General features: G+C 40.8%; 2 protein-coding genes across 6 annotated transcripts in view; one reads left to right on the plus strand and one right to left on the minus strand.

Moving 5' to 3' along the window:
• Positions 1–24712, minus strand: part of PFDN1 (prefoldin subunit 1) — a 964801-nt gene that overhangs the window by 360918 nt on the left and 579171 nt on the right. The gene's annotated exons all lie outside the window — the stretch shown is intronic.
• PSD2 (pleckstrin and Sec7 domain containing 2) overlaps positions 1–24712 on the plus strand; it is a 65688-nt gene that overhangs the window by 32278 nt on the left and 8698 nt on the right. For 2 of the 4 annotated variants that reach the window (XM_060179164.1, XM_007517530.3), the window contains exons 8-12: positions 20051–20140; positions 21217–21260; positions 22718–22908; positions 23063–23133; positions 23545–23702. In XM_060179164.1, coding sequence (XP_060035147.1) covers positions 20051–20140; positions 21217–21260; positions 22718–22908; positions 23063–23133; positions 23545–23702 — 554 coding nt within the window. Of the gene's footprint in view, positions 1–19442; positions 19566–20050; positions 20141–21216; positions 21261–22717; positions 22913–23062; positions 23134–23544; positions 23703–24712 lie in introns of those variants that run through there. The other 2 variants (XM_060179171.1, XM_060179174.1) reach the window with 2 other exon arrangements.

Here is a 24712-nt window from a genome sequence, read left to right on the forward strand (position 1 = left end):
GGAGGGAGGGAGGAACAGGGAACTAGGAGATCCTGAATTACCCACTTACTTTTGGCTTTGGAATGATCTGTGTATCTTTATTTATTTATTTTTTTTTGCCTCATTTTTGTTACATTTTAAATAAGGTAATTTACCCAGTATGATTTTACTTCATTGAAATCTGCCAAGTCTTGCTTTTTCTATTCAGAGTGAGATAAATTTTAATGTATGTTTCACGTAGACTTGAACTGAGAATATTTTGCAGTTGTCGGCAATGTTCTACATGTGCCAATTAGGTCAAATTTTTAAATCATGTTGTGAAATATTGTTTATTTTTAATGCTTTTTAAAAATGGTGGTAAAATACACATAAGGACATTTACCATTTTAGCCCTCTTACAGTATGTACTTCAGTGGAGATAAGTATGCTTACATAGTGTGTGACCACCACCACTCTCCAGTTCCAGAATTTTTCATCACCCCAGAAGAAAACCATGTTTTCATTCTCATTCCCTTCCAGCCCTTGGCAACCACTAATCTACTTTCAGTCTCCATAGATTTGCCTATTCTGGACATTTCATGTAAATGGAATCATACAAATGTGGCCTTTTTGTGTCTATTTATTTCATTTAGAATAATAATTTCAAGGGTTAGGGAGAGAACATCAAAAGACTTTAAAACACAAAAGACTTTAAAACATTTGGATTAGTGGGCAGGGGAGACAGCATAATGGCTATGCAAACAGAATCTCATGCCTGGGATTCTTAGGTCTCAAGTTCAGTTCCCCTTCACCACCATAAGCCAGAGCTGAGTAGTGCCCTGGTAAAAAAATGAATAAAAAAATTAGTGACTTAACATTGTTTTATAGAATTATCATATTTCAGGAGTACATTTTTTTAAACAGAAACAATTATTGGGAGAGGATTAATGGTTTACAGTATAGTTTTTTTTAACTTGCCATCAGGCTTATTGCTGGGGTTCAGTGCCAAGCACTACAAATCCATTGGTAGCCTTTTATTTTCCTTTATCCTCTTATTTTTTCCCCTCTTTCTAGTATACTGGATAGGACAGAAGAAGCTGAGAGGGAAGGAGAGATAGAGAAGGAGAGAGAAAGATAGACATCTTCAGACCTGCTTCAACACTCATGAGACTTCCCCCCGTGGGTAGGGAGCCAGGGTTTGAACCCAGGCCCTTGCTCATGGTAATATATGTGATTAACTAGATGTGCTACTACCTGGCCCCCTACAGCATAGTCTTTTTTTAAAAAAAATATTTATTCATTCCCTTTTGTTGCCTTGTTGTTTTATTGCTGTTGTTATTAATGTCGTCGTTGTTGGATAGGACAGAGAGAAATGGAGTGAGAAAGGGAAGACGGGGGGGAGAGAAAGATAGACACCTGCAGACCTGCTTCACTGCCTATGAAGCAAGGGGAGCCAGAGACTAGAACCGGGATCCTTACTTGTGCCACGTGTGCTTAACCTGTTGCGCTACCGCCCGACTCCCTACAGCATAGTCTTTAACACAGAGGCACAGTCTCTCATCTCCCCTTGGTTGGTGTCTAGGAGACACACCAGGATCCCAGTGTCCCTTTCCACCTCCCCCAGAGTCCTTTGCTTTGATGCATTACACCATACCCAGTCAGGGTATTTGTATGCCCTTGCTTGGTACTTGCAAGTCACCACATCCCCCACTCAAGTTTTGTGTTTCTCCCACAACCTACAGTCCCCCCAACCATCTTAGACAATAAATCTCATACCTTAGGCCCAAGAGGGTCAAGGTTCAATCCTGGGTACCCCCATAAGCCACAGCAGAGTAATGCTATTTTATTTAAAAAAAATTTTTAAAGAGTAATGTTTTCAAGGTTTGTCCATGTCATAGCATGTATTTCCAACCCCCCTTTTGGTTGAGTAATAGTTCCTTGCATGGGTATGCTACATTTTATTTGGTCATCTGTTAACAGATATTTGGGTTGTTTCTACCTCTTGTTATTGTGATTGTGTTGCAGGGAACATTTATCAACAATTAAAAAAAAATCTTCTGTTCTTTAAAGTCATTTAAAAAATTGTGATAAATGGTGGCTAAAAATATTCAAAGATTGGGAGTCAGGCGTTATTGCAGTGCAAGGACTGGCATAAGGATCCCGGTTGGAGCCCCCAGCTCCCCACCTGCAGGGGAGTCGCTTCACAGGCAGTGAAGCAGGTCTGCAGGTGTCTCTCTTTCTCTCCCCCTCTCTGTCTTCCCCTCCTCTCTCCATTTCTCTCTGTCCTATCTAACAATGACAACATCAATAACAACAACAATAAAAAACAACAAGGGCAACAAAAGGGAGAATAAGTAAGTAAATATAAAAAAATTTAAAAAATATTATAAGATCACAGGCTTCCATAGTTCACCTGCCACCAAAGCTCTGTGCCCTCCCTACCCTTGTTGACAGCTTTTTGTTTGAAGACATGTTTTCAATTTTTAGTAGACTAGCTGTGTTACATGATGCTTTACTGTTGCTGGCTTACACAGAACTTTTATGTTCTCCACATTGACTGAACCACTTAACATTCCTACCAGCAGTATCTTCACCAACAATTGTTTTTTCTTTCTTTAGTGATGTTGTCTGGTTTTGTTTTTTCTTTCTTTAGTGATGTTGTAGTGGTTTTGGTCTGATTAGCATTTCATGAATGAGGCTGAACATCTTTCTGTGTGCTGTTGACCATTAGTGTATCTTCTTTAAAGAAATATACATTCAAAGCTTCTGCCCCTTTTGAAATTTATTTGAAAAAACTATGCTAAATAAGTATATTGTAAAATTTACCTTTTTGTTTTTATTAGTGGTTTAACAGTGTTTTATAAAATTATAAGATCTCAGGGGCAGTGGGCTGAGCAGTGGCGCACCTGGTGAAGAGCACATGGTGCAGAACGCAAGGACAGATGTAAGGATCCTGGTTTGAGCTCCCGGCTCCCCATCTGCAGGGGGGGTCACCTCACAAGCAATGAAGCAGGTGTGCAGGTGTCTGTCTCTCTCTCCCCCACTCTGTCTTCCCCTCCTTTCTTGATTTCCCTCTGTCAACAACAAGGACAACAAAATGGCTTCCAGGAACAGTGGATTCATAGTGCAGGCACCAAGCCCCAGTGATGACCCTGGAGGCAAAAAAAAAAAAAAAAAAAAAAAGACACTCAGGGGTATAATTTCACACCCACACATGGTGTGTAAGTCATTAAGTTATCTTCTTAGCCAGTTTTAAGTGTATAGATCAGTTGTAGTAAGTCTATGCAGGCTATCATTCAGCCAGTCCCCACAACTTTTTTTTCTAACTGACACTCTATACCCACTAAACACCTCCTTATTCCCCAACTTCTAGCTACTGAAAACCATCACTCTATTTTCTGTCTCTATAAATCTGACTATATTAGGGATCGCTGGTAAGTGTATTTGTGCAGGACTTGTATTTTTGTGATTGGTTTATGTCATAACACCCCTCAAGGCTCATCCATGTTGTTACTTGTGTCAGAATTTCCTTCTTTTTAAAAACTAGATAATTGTTGTATGTAAAAAAACCACATTTTAATTACCCATTCATCAGCTGAAAACCCTTAGATTGCTCCTTTCTTTTGGCTACAGTGAATAATGTTATAAGCATGCTATACATTTATAAGATATAATATACATATTCTGTATATTTAGAGATTATGCTTTCAATTATTATTTTATTTTGAGGCTGGGAGCTATGATCTTGTGCATGTATAATTTCACCACTCCCAATTTGAGTTTTTCATTCAGAGAGGAGAGAGAGAGAGGGCAGGAGAGGGAGAGGGAGAGGGAGAAGTAGAGAGAGAGAGACCACTGTACTGGAGCTTCCCCTAGTGTTACACCACTTCCATGTGTCAGGACTCAAACCTGGGCCACATGTCTTACTCAATGAGCCATCTCCTAGCCTCTGCCTTCAATTATTTTGGATATGTTTATGGAATTAGTATTTCTGGAATGTATGGGAATGCTATTTTTTACTTTCTGGGTAACTCATTTAGTTTTCTGCCTCACTGTACATCCCCACCAGCAGTCTGCAAGAGTTTCAGTTTCTCCACATCCTTGTTAACATTTGTTAGCCAACTTCATGGGTATGAAATGAAATCTCACTGTGGTTTGATTTTCATTTCCCTAATGACTAGTAATGTTGATCATCTTTTCATGTGATTGTTGACCTTTTGTATATCTTTTTGGAGAAATGTCTGTTCAGGTATTTTACCTTATTAAAATTGGGTTGCTTGCCTATTTTATTGTTTTAAGGGTTCCTTATCTATTCTTGATACAAGAAGCTTGCTAGAAACATGGTTTTCAATCTTTTTTCTATTCTGTGGGTTGTCATTCTACTCTCTTGATAGAATCTTTTGGTGCCCAGAAGTTTTAAAGTCCAATTAATCTATCTTCTTTTTTTGTTATTATTTGTGCTTCTGTGTGTCATATTTAATAAACTATTTCCACATCTAAGGACTTGAAGGTATACGTGTATATTTTCTTCTACAGGTTTTCATAGCTTCAGTTTTTTTTTAAGATCTTTAATCTATTTTGATTTAATTTTTGTATATAATGTTATTATTTAATAATAAAATAATCATTCCTTTGCTCATAGATATCCAATTGTTCCAGCACAATTTCTTTAGGAGTCTCTCTCTCTCTTTTTTCCCTCACTAGTTGGTCTTGGCATACTTGACATATAAAAATTGAGTGATTATTGACCCATAGGCTTATTTATAGACCATTATTTTGATTCAATCAGTGCTTGTATTTATTCGTATACTATATTCCCTGTCTTGGTACTTTTATTTTTATTTATTTATTTTTTGCCTCCAGGGGTATCTCTGGGGCTCAGTGCCTGCACTATGAATCCACTGCTCCTGGGGGCTATTTTTTCCCTTTTGTTGCCCTGGTTGTTTATTGTTGATATTATTATTATCATTGTTGTGATTGCTGTCATTGTTGTTGGAAAGGACAGAGAAAAATTGAGAGAGGATGGGAAGACAGAAGGGGGAGAGAGAGAGAGACACCTGCAGACCTACTTCACCATCTGTGAAGCAACCCCCTTGTAGGTGGGGAGCTCGGGGTTTGAACAGGGATCCTTACGCCAGTCCTTGTGCTTTGTGCCATGTGGCTTAACCCGCTGCACCACTGTCTGGTTCCCGTGTTGGTACTTTTTATTAAGTTTTAAATTCAGCTTCTATTCTTTTTCAGTATTATTTGGCTATTTTGATTCCTTCCAATTCCATATTAATTTGTTGATAAGCTTTCTTAAATATTTATTTATTTATTCCCTCTTGTTGCCCTTGTTTTATTGTTGTAGTTATTATTGTTGTTATTGATGTTGTTGTTGTTGGATAGGGCAGAGAGAAATGGAGAGAGGAGGGGAAGATAGAGGGGGGTAGAGAAAGATAGACACCTGCAGACCTGCTTCATTGCTTGTGAAGCGACTCCCCTACAGGTGGGGAGCAAGGGGCTCGAACCGGGATCCTTCCGCCGGTCCTTGCGCTTTGCACCATCTGCCCTTAACCCACTGCACTACCACCCAACTCCCTGTTGATAAGCTTTTACATGTATGTGTAAAGAACCATTGATATTTGATATAGAGCAATGAAGGGGGAAAAGATGGTAGAGTAAATTGACTTACAGGTATGAGGTTTCCTGTTCAATTCTTTCTCTCATGATTTAAATAATAAAAATCCTCTAAATTAAAAAAAAATCTCTAAGTTGAATTAAGTTACTAATATGGTAGAGCATCTTTAGTTACCGGGTCTCACTTGTACCAAGAATCCCTTGCTCTTAAATTCTTTGCCTGAACTTATTTAGAAAATAAAAATAAGTCAATCTGTAGATTAGTCTGGGGAGTATACTATCTTACAACATTTAAGTTTTCCAATCTATAAACACACACAAATTTTATGTTTACTTATATCTCTAATTTCCTTCAGCAACCTTTTGAATTTTTTCATTTCACTCTATTAATGTAGTGTACTACATTGTTAGATTTTTTTTTCATTTTTATATTTATTTATTTTCCCTTTTGTTGCCCTTATTTTTCATTGTTGTTGTAGTGATTATTATTGTTATTGATGTCATCATTGTTGGGTAGGACAGAAAAAATGGAGAGAGGAGGGGAAGACAGAGGGGGAGAGAAAGAGAGACACCTGCAGACCTGCTTCACCATTTGTGAAGTGACTCCCCTGCAGGTAGGGAGCTGGGTGCTCGAATGGGATACTTCCGCTGGTCCTTGTGCTTTGTGCCACTTGCACTTAACACGTTGCGATACCGCCCAACTCCCATTGTTAGATTTTTATATGTTGAACAATCCTTGCATTATTGGGATTCATACTACTTGGTCATGGCATATATCCCTTTTATTATGCTGTTACATTCTGTCTATTATTATTTTGTTGAAAATGCATGCATTTGTATTCATGAGGAATATTGTTATATAGTTTTCTTTTTTTAATATTTATTTTATTTATTTATCCCCTTTTGTTGCCCTTGTTGTTTTATTGTTGTAGTTATTATTGTTGTTGTCGTTGTTGGATAGGACAGAGAGAAATGGAGAGAGGAGGGGAAGACAGAGAGGAGGAGAGAAAGATAGACACCTGCAGACCTGCTTCACCGCCTGTGAAGCGACGCCCCTGCAGGTGGGGAGCCAGGGTTCGAACCGGGATCCTTATGCCGGTCCTTGTGCTTTGCGCCACCTGCGCTTAACCCGCTGCGCTACAGCCCGACTCTCTGTTATATAGTTTTCTTGTGATGTCTTTGTTGAGGTTTGGTATCCAGATAATCCTGACCTTATAGAATTAAGTTAGGAAATTTTTCCTCTTCCTCAAGTCTGGGTGAAGGTTTTAGAAGTATTCATATTAATTTTTCTTTCAGTATTTGTTAGAAATCTTGGGACTTTCTTCCTGTAAAGTTTTTGATTACTGATTGAATTTTTTGCTGTAGGTCTAGTCAGGCTTCCCATTTATGCTTCAGATAGTTTTGATATTGGTGTGTTTCTAGGGCTTTGTCCATTTCATCAAAGTTCTATAATTGCTTGATATTTTTATCAGCTAATTTTTTTATTGTTGTTGTTATTGATGCTGTTGTTGTTAGGACAGAGAGAAATCGAGAGAGGAGGGGAAGACAGAGGGGGGAGAGAAAGACACCTGAAGACCTGCTTCACTGCTTGTGAAGCGAGTCCCCCACAGGTGGGGATCCAGGGGCTCGAACCCGGATCCTTATGTCTGTCCTTGCGTTTCACGCCATGTGCGCTTAACCCGCTGTGCTACCGTCCGACTCCCTAGCTAACTGTTTAATAATCTTATTCTCCCTGCTACTGAGAGAATAGAGTTAAAAATATCCATGGTTGTGAATATATCTTTTTCTTTTGGGTTCTAACATACTTTGTTTTTAAATTTTTGAGACCATGTAATTTACATACATACACACTTAGGATGCATATCTATCTGAGTAATCAATCCTTTTATAATTATTAAATGTCTCTGTCTCTAATAATGTTTCCTGCTTGCCAGGCTAGTTTGTCAGGTACTAGTATAGTTATACTGGAATTCTTTTCTTAGTATTTGTATCTATATTTATATGCATCTTTTTGTTTCCAATATTCTCGTTCCCTTAAACTTAGGCTATGTTTCTTGTATCCTATCATTAGAAATCCAATTATCAGGGGCTAGGCAGTAGTGCAGCGGGTTAAGGGCACATGGCACAAAGCACAAAGCACAAGGACCAGCATAAGGATGCTGGTTGGAGCCCCTGGCTCCCCACCTGCAGGGAATTCACTTCACAGGTGGTGAAGCAGATCTGCAGGTGTCTGTCTTTTCCCCTCTCTGTCTTCCCCTCCTCTCTCGATTTCTCTCTGTCCTATCCAACAACAACAATAACAACAACAATAACCACAATAGTGATAAACAACAAGGACAACAAAAGGGAAAAAGTAGCCTCCAGGAGCAGTGGATTCGTAGTGTAGGCACTGAGTCCCAGTGATAACCCTGGAGACAAAAAAAAAAAAAAAAAAACAATTGTCTTTGCTTTTAATTTGGCCACACTGTGAATAACTGGTACATTAAACATACCAGGTACTATTTGTTGTTGGCTCATCTGTGCTCATTGTTTTCCTTTTTGACTATTTTAGCTTGTTAGTTGTACATTCATTTAGAATTTTTATTGTGACTTCATATATATATATATACACACACACACACATATATACATATATATGTCACAAACTTATAAAAATACTTTAGCACTTTTTATAGTTAAATAAACTTAAAATATTTTAACTGAATTCAATGGAATCTTAATCTGTATATTGTTATTATCATACTTTATACATATTTATTTATTAATGTGTATATGTGAGAGAAAACAAGCACTTCACACTGGGTACAGATGTTGCCAGGGATTAACATCCTCACAGGAGGGAAGTGGTATCTCATTGTTGTCTTTATTTGCATTTCTCTGATAATCAATGACTTGGAGCATTTTTTCGTATGTTTCTTGGCCTTTCAGATTTCTTCTGTGCTGAATATTCTGTTCATGTCCTCTCCCCATTTTTGGATGGGGTTGTTTTCTTATTGTTGTGGTTGGCAAGCTCTTTATATATTTTGGTTATTAAACTCTTGTCTGGTGTATGCCATGTAAAGATTTTCTCCCATTCTGTGAGGAGTCTCTTTCTTTGGGTATTGGTTTCTTTTGCTGTGCAGAAGCTTTTTAAATTGATGTAGTCCCATAGGTTTATACATGCCTTAGTCTTCTTTATAATTGGATTCCTTTCATTGAAGATGTCTTTAAAATTTATGTGGAAAAGAGTTCTGTCAATATTTCCCTCTAAGTATTTGATGGTTTCTGGTCTAATATCCAAGTCATTGATGCACTTGGAATTTACTTTTGTAAATTTTGGTGAAATATAGTGGCTCAGTTTCACTCTTGCACTTATCACCCATTTTTTCCGACACCATTTGTTGAAGAGACTCTCCTTTCTCCATTTAATAGTTGGGGCACCTTTGTCAAAGATTAGATGTCCGTAGGTGTGGGGGCTTAATTCTGGGCTCTCAATTCTATTCCACTGGTCAGCATGTCTATTCATGTTCCAGTACCCAGCAGTTTTGATTACAATGACCCTATAATGCAATTTGAGATCTGGGAGTGTGATGCCTACAGTTCTGTTTTTTTTTTTTTAAATTTTATTATCTTTATTTATTTATTTATTGGATAGAGAGTCGGAAATCGAGAGGGAAGGGAGTAGTAGAGAGGGAGAGAAACAGAGAGACACACGCAGCCCTGCTTCACCACTCGCAAAGCTTTCCTCTTGCAGGTGGGGACTGGGGTCTTGAACCTGGGTCCTTGCACATTCTAACATGTGTGCTCAACTAGGTGCTCCTCCTGGCCCCTAGTTCTGTTCTTTCTTAACCCACTGTGCTACCACTTGACCTCCCAGTTCTGTTCTTTCTTCTCAAGTTTGTTTTGGCAATTCTAGGTCTTTTCTGGTTCCAGATAAACATATGTAGCATTTGTTCTATTCTCCTAAAAAATGTCTTTGGGATCTTGATAGGGATTACAATAAATTTGTATATGGCTCTGGGTAGTATATTCATTTTAATGATGTTAATTTTTCCAGTCCATGAATATGGAATATCTTTCCTCTTCTTTGTGTCTTTTTCTATTTCCTTGAATAGTGACTCATAATTTTCAGTATATAATTCATTCACTTCTTTAGTTAGGCTTATTCCTAGATATTTTATTGCTTTTGTTGCTATAGTAAAAGGAATTGATTTCTCGATTTCTTCTTCTAACTTAGTGTTTGCATAAATGAATGCCATTGATTTTTGTATGTTAATTTTGTAGCCTGACACCTTACTATATTGCTTGATAATTTCGAAAAGCTTCCTGCTGGATTCTTTAGTTTTTTTTTAAATGTATACTGTTATATCATCTGAAAATAAGGAGAATTTGACCTCTTCTAATTTGTATCCCTTTAATTCCTTGCTTTTGCCTGATTGCTATGGCAAGAACTTCTAACACTGTGTTGAGTGGTAATAGTGATAGTGAGCAGACCTGTCTAGTACCTTATCTAGGAGGAAATACTTCCCGTTTTTCACTATTGAGTATGATGCTGGCTGTAGGTTTGCTATATATAGACTCCACTATCTTCAGGAATTTTCCATCTATTCCCATTTTTTGTAGCGTTTTGATCATAAAGGGATGTTGGATTTTGTCAAAGGCTTTCTCTGCATCTATTGATATAACCATGTGGTTTTTGGTCTTGTTTTTATTGATGTGGTGGATCATGTTGATTGATTTACGTATATTAAACCAACCTTGCATCCCTGGGATAAACCCTACTTGGTCATGATGAACAATCCTTTTAATAGACTGCTGTATCCAGTTGTCTAGAGTTTTGATCAGTATTTTAGCATCTATGTTCATCAGAGATATCGGTCTGTTGTTTTCTTTTTTGGTTGTGCTCCTGTCTGCTTTTGGTATCAGTGATATTGGCTTCATAGAAGCTGGAAAGGAGTATTCCTGTGTCTTCAGTCTTTTGGAAGAGTTTTTTTTTTTTTTCCTCCAGGGTTATTGCTGGGCTCGGTGCCTGCACCATGAATCCACCGCTCCTGGAGGCCATTTTTTCCCCCTTTTGTTACCCATGTTGTTGTAGCCTCGTTGTGGTTATTATTATTACCATTATTGATGTTGTTCGTTGTTGGATAGGACAGAGAGAAATGAAGAGAGGAGGGGAAGACAGAGAGGGGGAGAGAAAGGTAGACACCTGCAGACCTGCTTCACTGCCTGTGAAGCGACTCCCCTGCAGGTGGGGAGCCGGGGACTCCAACCGGGATCCTTACGCAGGTCCTTACGCAGGTCCTTGCGCTTTGCGCCACATGCGCTTAATCCACTGCGCCACCGCCCGACTCCCTGGAAGAGTTTTTAAAAGTAGAGGCATTAGCTCTTCCTTGAAGGCTTTGTAGAATTCATTTGTAAAACCATCTGGTCCAGGAATTTTATTCTTGGAAAGGTTTCTGATAACTGTTTTAATTTCTTTTGCTGTAATTGGCCTGTTCATATTTTGTAGTCCCTCTTTATTTAATTTTGGAAGTTTGTAGGTATGTAGGAATTCATCCATTTCTTTGAAGTTCTTTAGCTTGGTGGCATGTAGTTGTTCATAGAATCCTTGCATGGTATGTTGAATTTCTGTGGGGTCTGTTGTGATATCTCCTTTCATTTACAATCTGATTTATTTGGGTCTTCTTCCTTTTTTGGTTTGTGAGTCTGGCTAAAGGTTTGACAATTTTGTTTACTCTTTCAAAGAACCAATATTTATCTTCCTTGATCTTTTGTATGGTTTTCTTATTTTCTTTTCTTTATTTTTTATTATCTTTTTTTAATATTTATTTTATTTATTCCCTTTTGTTGCCCTTGTTGTTTTATTGTTGTAGTTATTATTGTTGTTGTCGTTGTTGGATAGGACAGAGAGAAATGGAGAGAGGAGGAAAAGACAGAGAGGAGGAGAGAAAGATAGACACCTGCAGACCTGCTTCACCGCCTGTGAAGCGACGCCCCTGCAGGTGGGGAGCCAGGGTTTGAACCGGGATCCTTATGCCGGTCCTTGTGCTTTGCGCCACCTGCGCTTAACCCGCTGTGCTACAGCCCGACTCCCTTTTATTATCTTTTTTATTGAATAGACAGCCAGAAGTTGAGAGGGTAGGAGGTGATAGAGAGGGAGTGAGACAGAGAGACACCTGCAGCCCTGCTTCATAACTTGCAAAGCTTTCCCCTTGTAGGTTGGGACTGAGGGCTCAAACCTGGGTCTTTGCACATTGTAACATGTGTGCTTAACTAGGTGCACCACTGCCTGGCCCCAGTTTTCTTATTTTCAATGTTATTTATTTATGCCCTAAGTTTAGTTATTTCAGTTCTTCTGGTTGGTTTAGTGTTACTTTGTTCCTCTTCTTCTAAGTCCTTAATGTGTGCAATCAAGTTGTTTGCTTGAGCTTTTTCTTGTTTCCTAATGTGTGCTTGTATGGCTATGAACTTCCCTCTTAGTACTGCCTTAGCTGTGTCCCAAATATTTTGATAGTTCGTGCCTTCATTTTCATTGAATTCTGGAAACATTTTTATTTCTTCCTTTATTTCCCTTTGACCCAGCAGTTGTTACATAATGTACTATTAAGCCTCCATATTTTGGGGCTTTTACTATTTTTTTGTTTATTGTTAAGTGTTAATTTAATACAACTTTGGTCTCAGAAGATGCTTGGGATGATTTCAGTGCTCTTGAATTTGTTGACATTGTCTTTGTGGCCTAACATATGGTCTTTCCTTGAGAATGATCCATGTGGACTTGAATAGAATGTATATTCCAGTTTCTTGGGGTGAATGACTCTGAAAATATCCAATAGTTCTAGTTTATTTATCTTTTCACTTAGCTCCCTTGTTTCTTTATTGATTTTATGCCTGGCAAGTTGAGAGAGTGGGGTGCTGAAGTCCCTTACTATGTTTTTTAAGCATTTTTTTCCCCTTTACTGGGGGATAAATACTTTACGGTCACCAGTATATATGTTAGTTTGCATATGCATAACACTTCTCAGTTTTCCACATAACAATATTAGGTTCTCTGTCATCGTTTTCCAGGACCTGTACTCTCCCTCTATCCACCCCAGAGTCTTTTACTTTGGTGCACTATGCCAACTCCAGTCCAGGTTTTGCTTAGTGTTTTCTCTTCTGATCTTGTTTTTCAACTTCTGCTTGTGAATGAGATCATCTGTATTCATCCTTCTGTTTCTGACTTATTTCTTTTAACATGACTTCTTCAAGCTCCATCCAAGATGGGCTAAAAATAGTGAAATCACCATTTTTAATACTTGAGTAGTATTCCATTGTGTATATATACCATAATTTGCTCAGCCACTCATCTGTTGCTGGAAAACTGGGTTGCTTCCAGGTTTTGGCTGTTACAAATTGTGTGGCTATTAACATGGGTATACACAAATATTTTTGGATGGGTGTGTTGAGTTCCTTAGGAGAAGTCCTCTATTATTACTATGTTGCTGTTAATATATTGCTGTAGCTCTCTCAGTAGATGTTATCAAACATTTGGATGGCCCCTCATTGAATGCATAGATGATAATAATTGTTAAGTCCTCTTGATTGACTGATCCTCTAAGTATTAAGTAATGTCTATCCCTATCTTTTAAAATTTTATTTATTTTAAGGTCTATCATGTCAGATTTGAGAATAGCTGCTCCTGTCCCCCCTTTTTTGTGCTCCATTGGCTTGTATGATAGTTTTCCATCCTTTCACTTTGAGTCTGTGCTTGTTTTGTTGAGTTAGTTGGGATTCCTATAAACAACATATGGTTGGGTTGTGTTTTCTTTTCTTTCTTTTTTAAAAAAATTTTTATTTATAAAAAGGAAACATTGACAAAACCATAGGATAAGAGGTGTACAGCTTCTCACAATTCCCATCACCAGACTTCTGAATACTATCCCCTTTACTGGTAGCTTTCCTATTCTTTAACCCTCTAGGAATATGGACCCAAGATCATTGTGGGATGGAGAAGGTTGAAGGTCTGGCTTCTGTAATTGCTTCCCTGCTGAAGATGGGCGTTGACAAGTCGATACATACTCCCAGTCTGTCTCTCTCTTTCCCTACTGGGGAAGGGCTCTGGGGAAGTGGAGTTCCAAGGCACATTGGTGGGGTTGTCTGTCCAGGGAAGTCTGGTCGCATCATGGTAGCATCTGGAACCTGGTGGCTGAAAAGAGAGTTAATATACAAAGCCAAATAAATTGTTGACCAATCATGGACCTAAAGGCTGGAATAGTGCAGATGAAGTGTTGGGGGGGGGGTCCTCCATTTTGTAGATAGCTAATAGACATATTTTAGTTATATTTCAAAGGGCCTGTAGCTATACTAGTGTTTTTATCTTTCTTTTCCTGAGCCTGAAATCTGATATGCAGGTGGATCCTAATTATTGTCTGGGGAGATGATGTCATGGCTGGGAAAAGGACCAGAAAACTGGATCGGGGAAGAGAGTAGCTCCCTAATATGGGAAAGGGGTATAAATATTGTTGATTGTAAACCCCATCGATTTGATGTGGTCTGGGGCCCATAATTAGCTTAGGATACTGTGTGATCTCTACATCCCTCTAGCTCTGAGCTCACATTCTGTGGTCATGTGTAGGAACATTCCATGCTGCCTCAGTATCGACCCATCTTCTTCAGGTGTAGCATAGAGTATGTTGTCCATCCTCCCTTTTGGAGGATGGAACATTCTCTACCATTGTTGATCCAAGTTGAGGGTAATGTTCTATGGAGTCCCACAAAGGGGTCTATTTTGTTGTTCCTGGTAGAAATGACCAGTAACAATGGAGAGAGGCATTTATTTGAGTTCTAGGCCCATCAAGTCTGTTTGGGAATCTCAGGAGTGTTGTGTTTTCTGATTCATCTTTCTACTCTGTGGCTTTTAATAGGTGAATTCAGGCCATTGACATTTATTGATATTATAGATTGAAGATATTTTAATGACATTATTGTAGAGTTTTAGAGTCTTCTGATATATGGCATATTTATGGTGATCTTTATTTTTTATAGGAGACCTTTCAGAAGTTCTTTCAGGGCAGGATTGGTGATAGTTGATTCTTTCAACTGTTGCTTGTCTGAGAAGATTTTTATGCTTCCATCTAGTCTGAATGATAGTCTAGCAGGATACAGTAGTCTTGGTTGAAAGCCTTTATCATTGAACACTTGATAGATATCTTGCCATTCCCTTCTAGCCTTTAGTGTTTGTGAGGAGAAATCTGCTGCTAATTTATGGGTTTTCCTCTGTAGGTAACTCTTTGTTTTTCTCTTGCAGCCTTCAGGATACTTTCTTTCTTTCTTCCTTTCTTTCTTTCTTTCTTTCTTTTCTTTTCTTTTCTTTCTTTCTTTCTTTCTTCCCTTTTGTTGCTCTTGTTGTTTTATTGTTGTAGTTATTATTGTTGTTATTGATGTTGTCATTGATGGATAGGACAGAGAGAAATGGAGAGAGGAGAGGAAGACAAAGGGCGAGAGAAAGGTAGACACCTGCAGACCTGCTTTACCACTTGTGAAGTGATTCCCCTGCAGGTGGGGAGCTGGGGGCTTGAACTGGATCCTTATGCTGGTCCTTGCACTACTGCCCAACTCCCAGGATCCTTTGTTTTATCCTTATTCCTTTTCATTATGACTATAATGTGTCTTGGTGTCTTTAAGTCTGTTAATTCTGTTTGAGACCCTCTGGGCTTCTTGAATCTTTGTCTTTTAAGTTGACTAGACTGGGGAAGTTCTTAGCTATTATATCCTGTAGAATGCTTTCTTCCCCTCCCTCTCTTTCTTCCTCTGGAAATCCAATAATATGTATATTATTTATTTTGAAGTCATCCCATATGTCTCTGTTGTCAGTATCTCTCAATATTTTTGAGATCTCTTACTTCTTTTTTAGTTGTCTCTAATTCATCCTTGATCTTGCTAATTTTTTTCTGCATCATTTATTCTATTCTCTCTCCTCTCTGTTTTGTGTAGTTCATCTTGTTACTCTGTTCTTATACTGTATTAGCTTGTTCAGTTAGTTGTGCTCTTAGCTCAGCTATTTCAGCTTTCAGCTCTTTAATTACCTTGAGATAGTTAGTGTTTTTTTTCAGAGTCTCATTTGTTGTTTCCACATTTCTGATATTACTTCCAACAGCTTTCCTAACTCCTGCGACTAATTCCTTAGTGTTTGGATGTTGTCCTCATTCTTGTGTGGGTCTACCTTTGGGGATCTTTTATCTAGGCTTTTGTCCTGGTTCATTTCTCCAATGTTTATTTTTGGTTTAACCATTGTATATAGTGTCTTATAAGGTCCTTCTCTCAGTACTTTTCAATCCACTGATCACTCTTGCATGGATTCACTTATGTCTAAGTAAGGTTCTTAAAGAGTTCACAGTTGTGGAAATAACAGTTGTTTCAATGTTATCTCAATTCCTGAGTTGAAGCACAGTGGTTGTTAAACCCTCTTATGTTCTTTTTCTTTCCTATAGGTATGGGAGCCTGAGGGCTTTATTTTTTAATATTTATTTATTATTTATTCCCTTTTGTTGTCCTTGTTGCTTTATTGTTGTAGTTAATGATTGATGTCATTGTTGTTGGATAGGACAGAGAGAATGGAGAGAGAAGGGAAAGACAGAGAGGGGGAGAGAAAGATAGACACCTGCAGATCTGCTTCACCACTTGTGAAGTGACTCCCCTCCAGGTGGGGAGCTGGGGGATCAAACCGGGATCCTTATGCCGGTCCTTACTCTTTGTCCCACCTGCACTTAACCCACTGCACTACCATCCGACTCCCCCCCCCCTTTTTTTTTCTCCAGGGTTATCGCTGGGGCTCAGTGCCTTCACTATGAATACACTGCTCCTGGAGGCCATTTTTTTCCTTTTGTTGCCCTTGTTTTTCTTCTTTTTATTGTTGTTGTTATTACTGCCATTGTTGGATAGGACAGAGAGAAATCAAGAGAAGAGGGGAAGACAGAGTGGGAGAGAAAGATAGACACCTACAGAGCTGCTTCACTGCTTGTGAAGTGACTTCCCCATCCACCCCCCAACCCCCCCACAGGTGGGGAGCAGGAGGCTCAAACCAGGATCCTTATGCCCGTCCTTGAGCTTATTGCCATGTGTGCTTAACCCACTGTGCTACTGCCCAGCCCCCATCTGAATTCTTTTTAACTATAAGTAGGTTTTTTGGCTCAACCACTCACTCCTGACCAAGAAACCAAACAGTGGAGGAGAGATTACACAGTGGTTATGCAAAGAGACTACACGCCCCAAGGATCCAAAGCCCCAGGCTCAATTCAGCTGTTCTCCCTGCAGCCAGATCCAAGGCAGACTGCACTCCTTGGCCCTGTGAGTTTCTAAACATATCTCGTTGTACTCTGTGAGTTCTGAAGCAGTATTCACTGCATTTCCCAATTCATCAGGAGAACAGTGTGGAAAGGCTCTCAGTGTACAGCCTCACCTCTAGACCACTAGGGTGTAGTACTTCTCCTGAGTTTCCCGATCAGTTCTCTGCCCCCATGATGTCAGCACAGGGAGTCCAAGGAACAGTAGCAATGGAGACTCACAGTTGCTACCAAATGGTAAACCTTGGGGTGGGGGGGGGGGTCCTCTCCTTCCTTCAGTAGTGTTTTTTTGGTAAAACAGACTGGAGGTGGCACCTCAACTGGCAAACTGCTGGCCTGTTACCAGCTGCTCAAGAGTAGATATGGGCTTTAGCCTCAGGCAGCTCTCCTTAGGTTCCTCTCTGTTCAAGAGCCACATGTGTTTGTACTCACTGGAGACTTGCTGGGTTCCCAAAGTAGTCCTTGTCTTATCTTGTTGTGTTCTCAGGTGATCTTCTTTGATATTCCAAGTTGACCAAGCAGAGGAGAGAATTGCAGCTGCTGCTACTCTGTAGCCCTGACTCCCAGAAACTATATTATTTTGGCCCTGTGTAATATTCATCCCTTTTGTTGCTCTTCGTCCCTTCTGCTCCCCATGCTTTCATCTGGAATGATTTTCTTTCTCTGAAGAACTCCCTTTAGTACCTCTTTTCCTAGTTTCAACTTTTTTTTTAAATTGAAATATTACTAGCGTGTTTCCCAGAATTCCTTGCCCGTGAAGGACCCTGGGCTCCAATTTTTGTTCTCCAGCTCTAAAATCACTCAGTTGTCCAGTCTTTTGACTACTGCTCATGAATCATCAAACACTTAAAGGATTAAAATTGCTTCTTATTGGACTTATTTGTGCACAATCCCCTTTATTGCATGCTATTTAGCCTTCAGGTCCTCAGTGTAATGTATTTCTCTATTGTCTCCATACAGATGATTTATTTATTTATTTATTTTTAATTTCTTTATTGGGGAATTAATGTTTTACATTTGACAGTAAATACAATAGTTTGTACATGCATAACATTCCCCCAGATGATTTATTAATATTTTAACCAGCACTTATTTTTTTTCTGAGATTGTTTATCTGCAGCATGAGAATATATTCTTTTTTTTTTAATTTTTTATTTTCCCCCCTTTTATTGCCTTTGTTTATCGTCGGTGTTGTAGTTATTATTGTTGTTATTGCTGTTGTTATTGTTGGGTAGGACAGAGAGAAATGGAGAGAGGAGGGGAAGACAGGGGGAGAGAAAAATAGACAGATACCAGCAGACCAGCTTCACTGCCTGTGAAGCAAACCCCCTGCAGGTGGGTACCTAGGGGCTTGAACCGGGATCCTTTTAATTTTATTTATTTTTAACATTTATTTTTCTTTTGTTGCCCTTGTTAGTTTTTATTGTTGTTGTAGTTATTATTGTTGTCGTCATTGAATAGGACAGAGAGAAATGGAGAGAGGAGGGGAAGAAAGAGAGGGGGAGAGAAAGATAGACACCTGCAGACCTGCTTCGCCACCTGTGAAGCGATTCTCCTGTAGGTGGGGAGCCGGGGGCTTGAACTGGAATCCTCAGGCCTGTTCTTGTGCTTCGCGCCACATGCGCTTAGCCTGCTGTGCTACCGCCCGGCTCCCTGAACCGGGATCTTTACTCCAGCCCTTGTGTTTCCTGCCATGTGCACTTAATCCGCTGCGTCACCACCCAGCTCTCAGGAGAACATACTCTTAATAGACTGGAAAGTTTGTCAGATGCAGACACAAATCACAATATATGCACAACACACACATGCATACATAGATGTCCTTGTAAATACACACTTTAATGTATGAAACACATTATATCAAGGGACATATAGTATTTTTTCTTTTCAACCTTTTGGAAAAGGTATAGACCATTCTTTGCTATTTACTTACAAAGCCAGATATCATTATTTTCTGAATATCATTATTTTCTGAAATTTATGTGAAATGTGTATGTCTCACATTATGGTAATAATTATCTTTGCTAAAATGGTGTCAAGGTCAATAAATTTGACCTTCTAAACTGTGTGTGATCTTTAAACTGTACATAGAGTCTTCTCTTGGCATTTGTAACACACATAGTATTCATGTTAAGGGCTCTGACACATGTAAATAAACTTGTTTGATTATTAAATTAATTTTGAGGGAACTGTCCCTATTTGTAGGTAAATCTTGGAAACACTGCCTTGTAACAAACTTAAATGTACAAAATTCTGTACCAATAACTAGTATTCAGGGTACTTTGTCTTCAAGGACAAAGATGAAGGGCTATTTCAGTGTTTTCTCAAATGTGGCTGCTACAAGGAGAGTGTGAAAGTGTACACATCAGGTGTTGGTTCTGGTGCACTGGAGCTCTTTGCTATTCAGTGATTAAACAAAGAGGGTAGAGCTTGAGAACACACACATCCTTGTTCTTTTGTTTTTGGCTTCTTGAGTGAAACCATCTGCTCTTGTTTTCTTTGCTCTAGCCCAGCACAGCATGAAGTACCCATGTGTGCTGGACATTGGGTTTTGATTCTTATTAGATGACTTCATCTACCTCTTGGAAGTGAGAGGGCAAGAAGACAATTGTGATAGGATACACAGAGTTTCTTCTCAGGAACCAAGAGGTCTGGGTTCAAGTTCTGGTGCTGTGTGATCTTGGGAGAGTTAACCATGGAGTAGTGGGTGAGAACACAATTTTGGTATAAGACACTTGGCACTTCCACTTATTGCTATGTGATTAGGGGCACATCACTTCACCCTGCTGCATCTCAGTCTCCTCACCTGTCATATGAAAATACTAACAACACCCATTTCACACTCTCCTCATGAGAAGGAAACAAGATAATGCATGTGAAGTCCAATACTTGGAACACAGTTGATATCCACAGCTATTGCAAGCCATCTAGCCTAACTCTTCTTCTTCATCTGGGTCCCATCCTCTCATGTTGCTTGAAGATCAGTTGGAATTTTGAATGTGAAAGAGTGTTGTAAACTTTTGGAGTCAAAGAAAAATATGGGTAGGTTTAAAAATATTTTTTATTATTGTCCTTGATATTGCCTCATTCTTTCTGGCTGGGCAGGGCAGAGAGTGGGGACCTCTCAAGCCTCCATCCCTACACTCAGGTCCAGAATAATTTCTCCATTACAGAACATTGGCAAGAAGATGTCCTGCCAGCAGTTCATTGCCAATTTGGACCAACTGAATGATGGACAAGACTTTTCCAAAGACCTGTTGAAGGTATGACTCAGGGTTCCTGTACTGCCAGCTGCATAGGGGTTGCATTGAGTGGAAACCACCCTCTGTCCCATTAAACCCTGTCATTTTGGATTCTGAGTACTGGAATCAGGGCCACCATGACTTTGGGACAGAGCTAGAGACAGTTAAGCTCCATACTTGACTATTACTGTGTTCCTGGGTTAGGCAGAGGGGAGTGGCATTGTGAGATTTGTTTTTAGTGCTCCATTATCACCATTGCTGTCATAGTAGTTACCAAAACTGCCAACAATTGTTGGAGTTGCCACTGCCATTACCATCGGTACTATTACCATCAACATTATCATAAAGAGTCACTCATTTCCCCAACATCACCAGGAGTAAAGGAAAAATAATATTTTCCTTTGAAGCTGAAGCTAGTGACCTTCCAAGCCTGGTCCATTCCTGTTTTTGGAATAACAAGAGCAGGGTTATGGTGGGTAGAAGATGAGTAGATTTAGATAGTGGGCTTGAATGACCTGGGGATACAGGTGGGCAGTTGGGTAATATGAAGGCTAAAAAAAAGATTCAGTGTCACCATCATCATTTTTCTTACCATAATCATCATCTTTACCATTAGGAATCACTTAAGGACATATTTGTAAATAATCCCTGTCTCACCACTTATCTTGCCACTTTCCCTCATCTATTCATCCACTCTTCTACCCATCCTGCAATGCAGCCATCCTTCCATCCAGCAGCTCACCAGCTCAGTCATTAACCCACACACCCACACATCCATCCATCTTCCCTGTGTCCCTAAACACTTCCCCACTGCCACATTTACTCTTCCTCTACCTGCCCACTCACTTCCCTACCCATCCATATACCCACAGACTCATCAACCCACTCTTAATCAAATCTGTACTCAGTCATCTACCTCATTTTCTATTGCCTATCCCCCATCACTCACTCAGCCAACAAATAAGTATGAATCAAACACCTGATTTGCCCCACTGACTTAAAAGTTCCTTGAATCCTAACTGCATTGCCATTGCTAGAGGTAGATGGAAATTTCTTGATTCTTTATCTGAACTCCTCTTTCTTTACTCCTCTCCCAGACCCTTTACAACTCCATCAAGAATGAAAAGCTGGAATGGGCCATGTGAGTAGTGCCCATATGTGCAGGTCTGGGGAGACTGAATCACTGAGAGGGAGAAGGGGGTAGGCACTGCAGTCACTCTCCATGGTGCTGATCTTCCCAGCCCAGCGACCTAATGACCCCTCTCCTGCTGGCCAGCACCTAATGTTAAATTCTCCCTAGGGTAAAAGGGTGCAGCATTTTTGTTTGTTTGTTTGTTTGTTTTGATAGGACAGAGAAATTGAGAGAGGAGGGGGAGTTAGAGAGGGAGAGAGAAAAATAGATAACTGCAGACCTGCTTCACAGCTTGTGAAGTGGATCCCCTGCAGGTGGGGATTGAGGGCTTGAACCCAGATCCTTGCATGGGTCTTTGTGTTTTGTACTATGTGTGCTTAATCAGGTATGCCACCACCTCGCCCCCAAGGGTGCAGTGTTTACACTGCTATGGAACTATGCCTTTAGTTGGTGTCCACAACTAGTTTTCTATTTTTAAAAAGTATTTTATTATTTATTGGCTAGGACAGAAATTGAGAGGGGAGGAGATAAAGATAGATAGACAGATAGGTAGATAGATAGATAGATAGATAGACACCTGCAGCACTTCATTACTGCTTGTAAAGTTTACCCCTACAGGTGGGGACTGGAAGCTTGAACCCAGATCCCTACAAAATGTAACATGTGTTTTACCAGGTGTGCTACCAGCTGGCTCCTCAACTAGTTTTCTATACTAGGGACATTGCCTTTATTCCCAGTGATAATATTTCCCTCTTGAGTCTATGTAGGAGGTATAGATCCCCCAGTCACTCCCAAGAATGTCATCATACTTGGGTAGCAATTGTTTTTGGCATTGGGGACAGATGACTGCCCCCTAATTCTTTGCCTGTGAAGGCAGTGAGCTCAGCCAGCTGGAAAGATGTGTGGTAACCTTATTGGTTGTGGGGAGAGGGGCTTCTGGGGAAACTGTCCATCCCATGTTGTTGTACTGCTAGGTAGCCTGGGTCTTTGAGTCTATGTAGTGATCCCAGGTAGGGATTGATAGAAATCTCAGCCCTGTGGAGAGAAATTGGCATTTCTTCATAGCACCAATGGGGAGAGTAAACTTTGGGACCTCATGTCCACCCCTAGTATGTCTATGGGGCTTGGGCAGCAGCAGTAGTGGGGCTACGGGTTACAAGTCCCTGGGGCAGGGTTTTTAGAGTTGCAGAGAGAAAAAAAAAGGCTGGAAATGAGGCCTGGGGAACAGTAGCATCTCCAGCTTTGTAATTAAGGGTAACAATGGAGTTTGGAGGGCAAAAATCAAAGATAAGGGGTCAGATTTTAAGACTGAGAGGGAGAGGGCAAAGATCTGGATCTGGGACCTGGAATTGCAACCTGGACCTCTGACTGACTCTCAGAGGGTTGATTGGGATGGTGGAGAGGGCATGTTGATGTGGGGCTGAGGCCTCCCTGGGGTTGGGTGCTCAGATCTGATGCTTTCCCAGTGATGAGGATGAGCTGAGGAAGTCATTGTCTGAGCTGGTGGACGACAAGTTTGGGGCAGGCACAAAGAAGGTGACTCGGATCCTGGATGGTGGCAACCCCTTCCTGGATGTCCCACAGGCTCTCAGCGCCGCCACCTACAAGCACGGTGTGCTGACCCGGAAGACCCACGCTGACATGGATGGCAAGAGGAGTGGGTATCAGCAGGGAAGGGACATGGGGAGGGGTGCTAGACTAGAGGGAGGGCCACCTCCTCTTGGTGACTCCTCTGGGGAGGCTCACCCAGGTAAACATGTTGGGGGAGGGGTGGGTGGTTGCAGCTATGCTACCTGTGACCCCCTCCCCAGCGCCCCGTGGGAGGCGTGGTTGGAAGAAATTCTACGCGGTGCTCAAAGGGACCATCCTGTACCTGCAGAAGGTGAGAGTGGCCCCAAGGTCCTTGTTCATGGATGGCAGCCTCACCTCCCCCCACCAGACAGCTGCCTTGTGTTGCCCAGAGAGTCCCAGGCAAGACTTGGCTGAGAAAGACACTGGGTCCTCCTCCCATTGGGGGCCTGATTCAGGTGCACCCAGGGCTTTGGTGGTTTTAGGGAGTAGGAAGGGGTCTCTTTCACCCCCCCCCCCAGGGGCTCTTCAGACCTCTGGGGCAGACTAGAGTGCAGTTTGGAGAGTGTTTGGAATGATTCTTGTTGGGGGTAGGCATGACATCACAGGGACAGGAGCTGAAAAAGTGAGGGTGATGCAGGGTCAGAGAGATGGAGGAAGTGTGGGCCAGCAAGCCTGAGTATGGCCATGACAGAAGCTTGCCTACCCCTCCCCGCCTGCCCAGGATGAGTACAGGCCTGACAAAGCTCTGTCTGAGGGGGACCTGAAGAACGCCATCCGAGTGCACCATGCTCTGGCCACCAGGGCCTCTGACTATAGCAAGAAGTCCAATGTGCTCAAGCTGAAGACGGCAGATTGGAGAGTCTTTCTCTTCCAGGCCCCGTAAGTAGAAGTAGGAATCCCCCTTGCTCCCACCCTGGGCTCAGATCCTGCAGCGTTGAGTCTGCACCCACACTGTCTCTTCATCTGCCTCAGTGTCCCCTGCACACCAGCCACACAAGAGATCTAGCATCTCCACTCGGTGAAAAATAACAGCTGGGCTCGGCTGGAGCAGAGTTTCTTGGGTGTAGTTCTCCCCAGAGTCTCCTGGAAATGTGCTAGAAATGCAGTTTCTCTGGTCCCACTGGAGATCTACTGAATCAGAAAGCACAGAGACAGGCCAGGGTGGGAGTGGGGAATTGAATCTCTAGGTCTTTTTTTTTTAAATGTACATTACTATATAAGTTTAAAAGCTTCAGTATGATGGTTTGTGAGCTGGTTGCCAAAGTAAGTTCATCTAACATCCATCCTGTCATTACATAAAATGAAAAGAGAAAGGGTGATTTTTTTTTTCTTGTGATGAGAATTCTTTAACTACACTCCATATCACAGAGCAGTATGGACTGTCGACTGTCGACTGCACCGTGTACTGATTTCCTAGTACTTATACCTGGAAATTCATACCTTGCTGACTGCTTTCCTCCAGCTCCCCCTCCCCCCTCTTCATAACCACAAGTCTGATCTCTTTTTTTCTGTGAATCCCTTTGTTTCTAGACCTCATCTATACATGAGAACGTATACAGTGTTCCCTCCTCTGACTCATTTCACTTAGCTTAGTGCCCTTTAGGCCCTTTCATATTGTTATAAATGTCAGCATTTGTGCTTAACAAGCCCTCCAGGTGAATCTGATGTACACTTGTCATCCCCTTCCCCCACCTCCCACCCCCAAACAGGGTACATGGAATCCTTCTTTCTTCACTTTGAGAATATGTGTGGAGGTTGAATTGGGAAGATCCTATAGTTTTGAGAGACTTTTCATCCAACCTCAGACTCCACCCTTCTGTGATTGGAGTTTCACAGGTCAAATGAACTTATAAGCAGGGAGGCCAGTGAAGTGAGCTCTCAGATGAGTG

Source organism: Erinaceus europaeus, chromosome 2 (genome assembly GCF_950295315.1).
Source record: "Erinaceus europaeus chromosome 2, mEriEur2.1, whole genome shotgun sequence".
NCBI lineage: Eukaryota > Metazoa > Chordata > Mammalia > Eulipotyphla > Erinaceidae > Erinaceus > Erinaceus europaeus.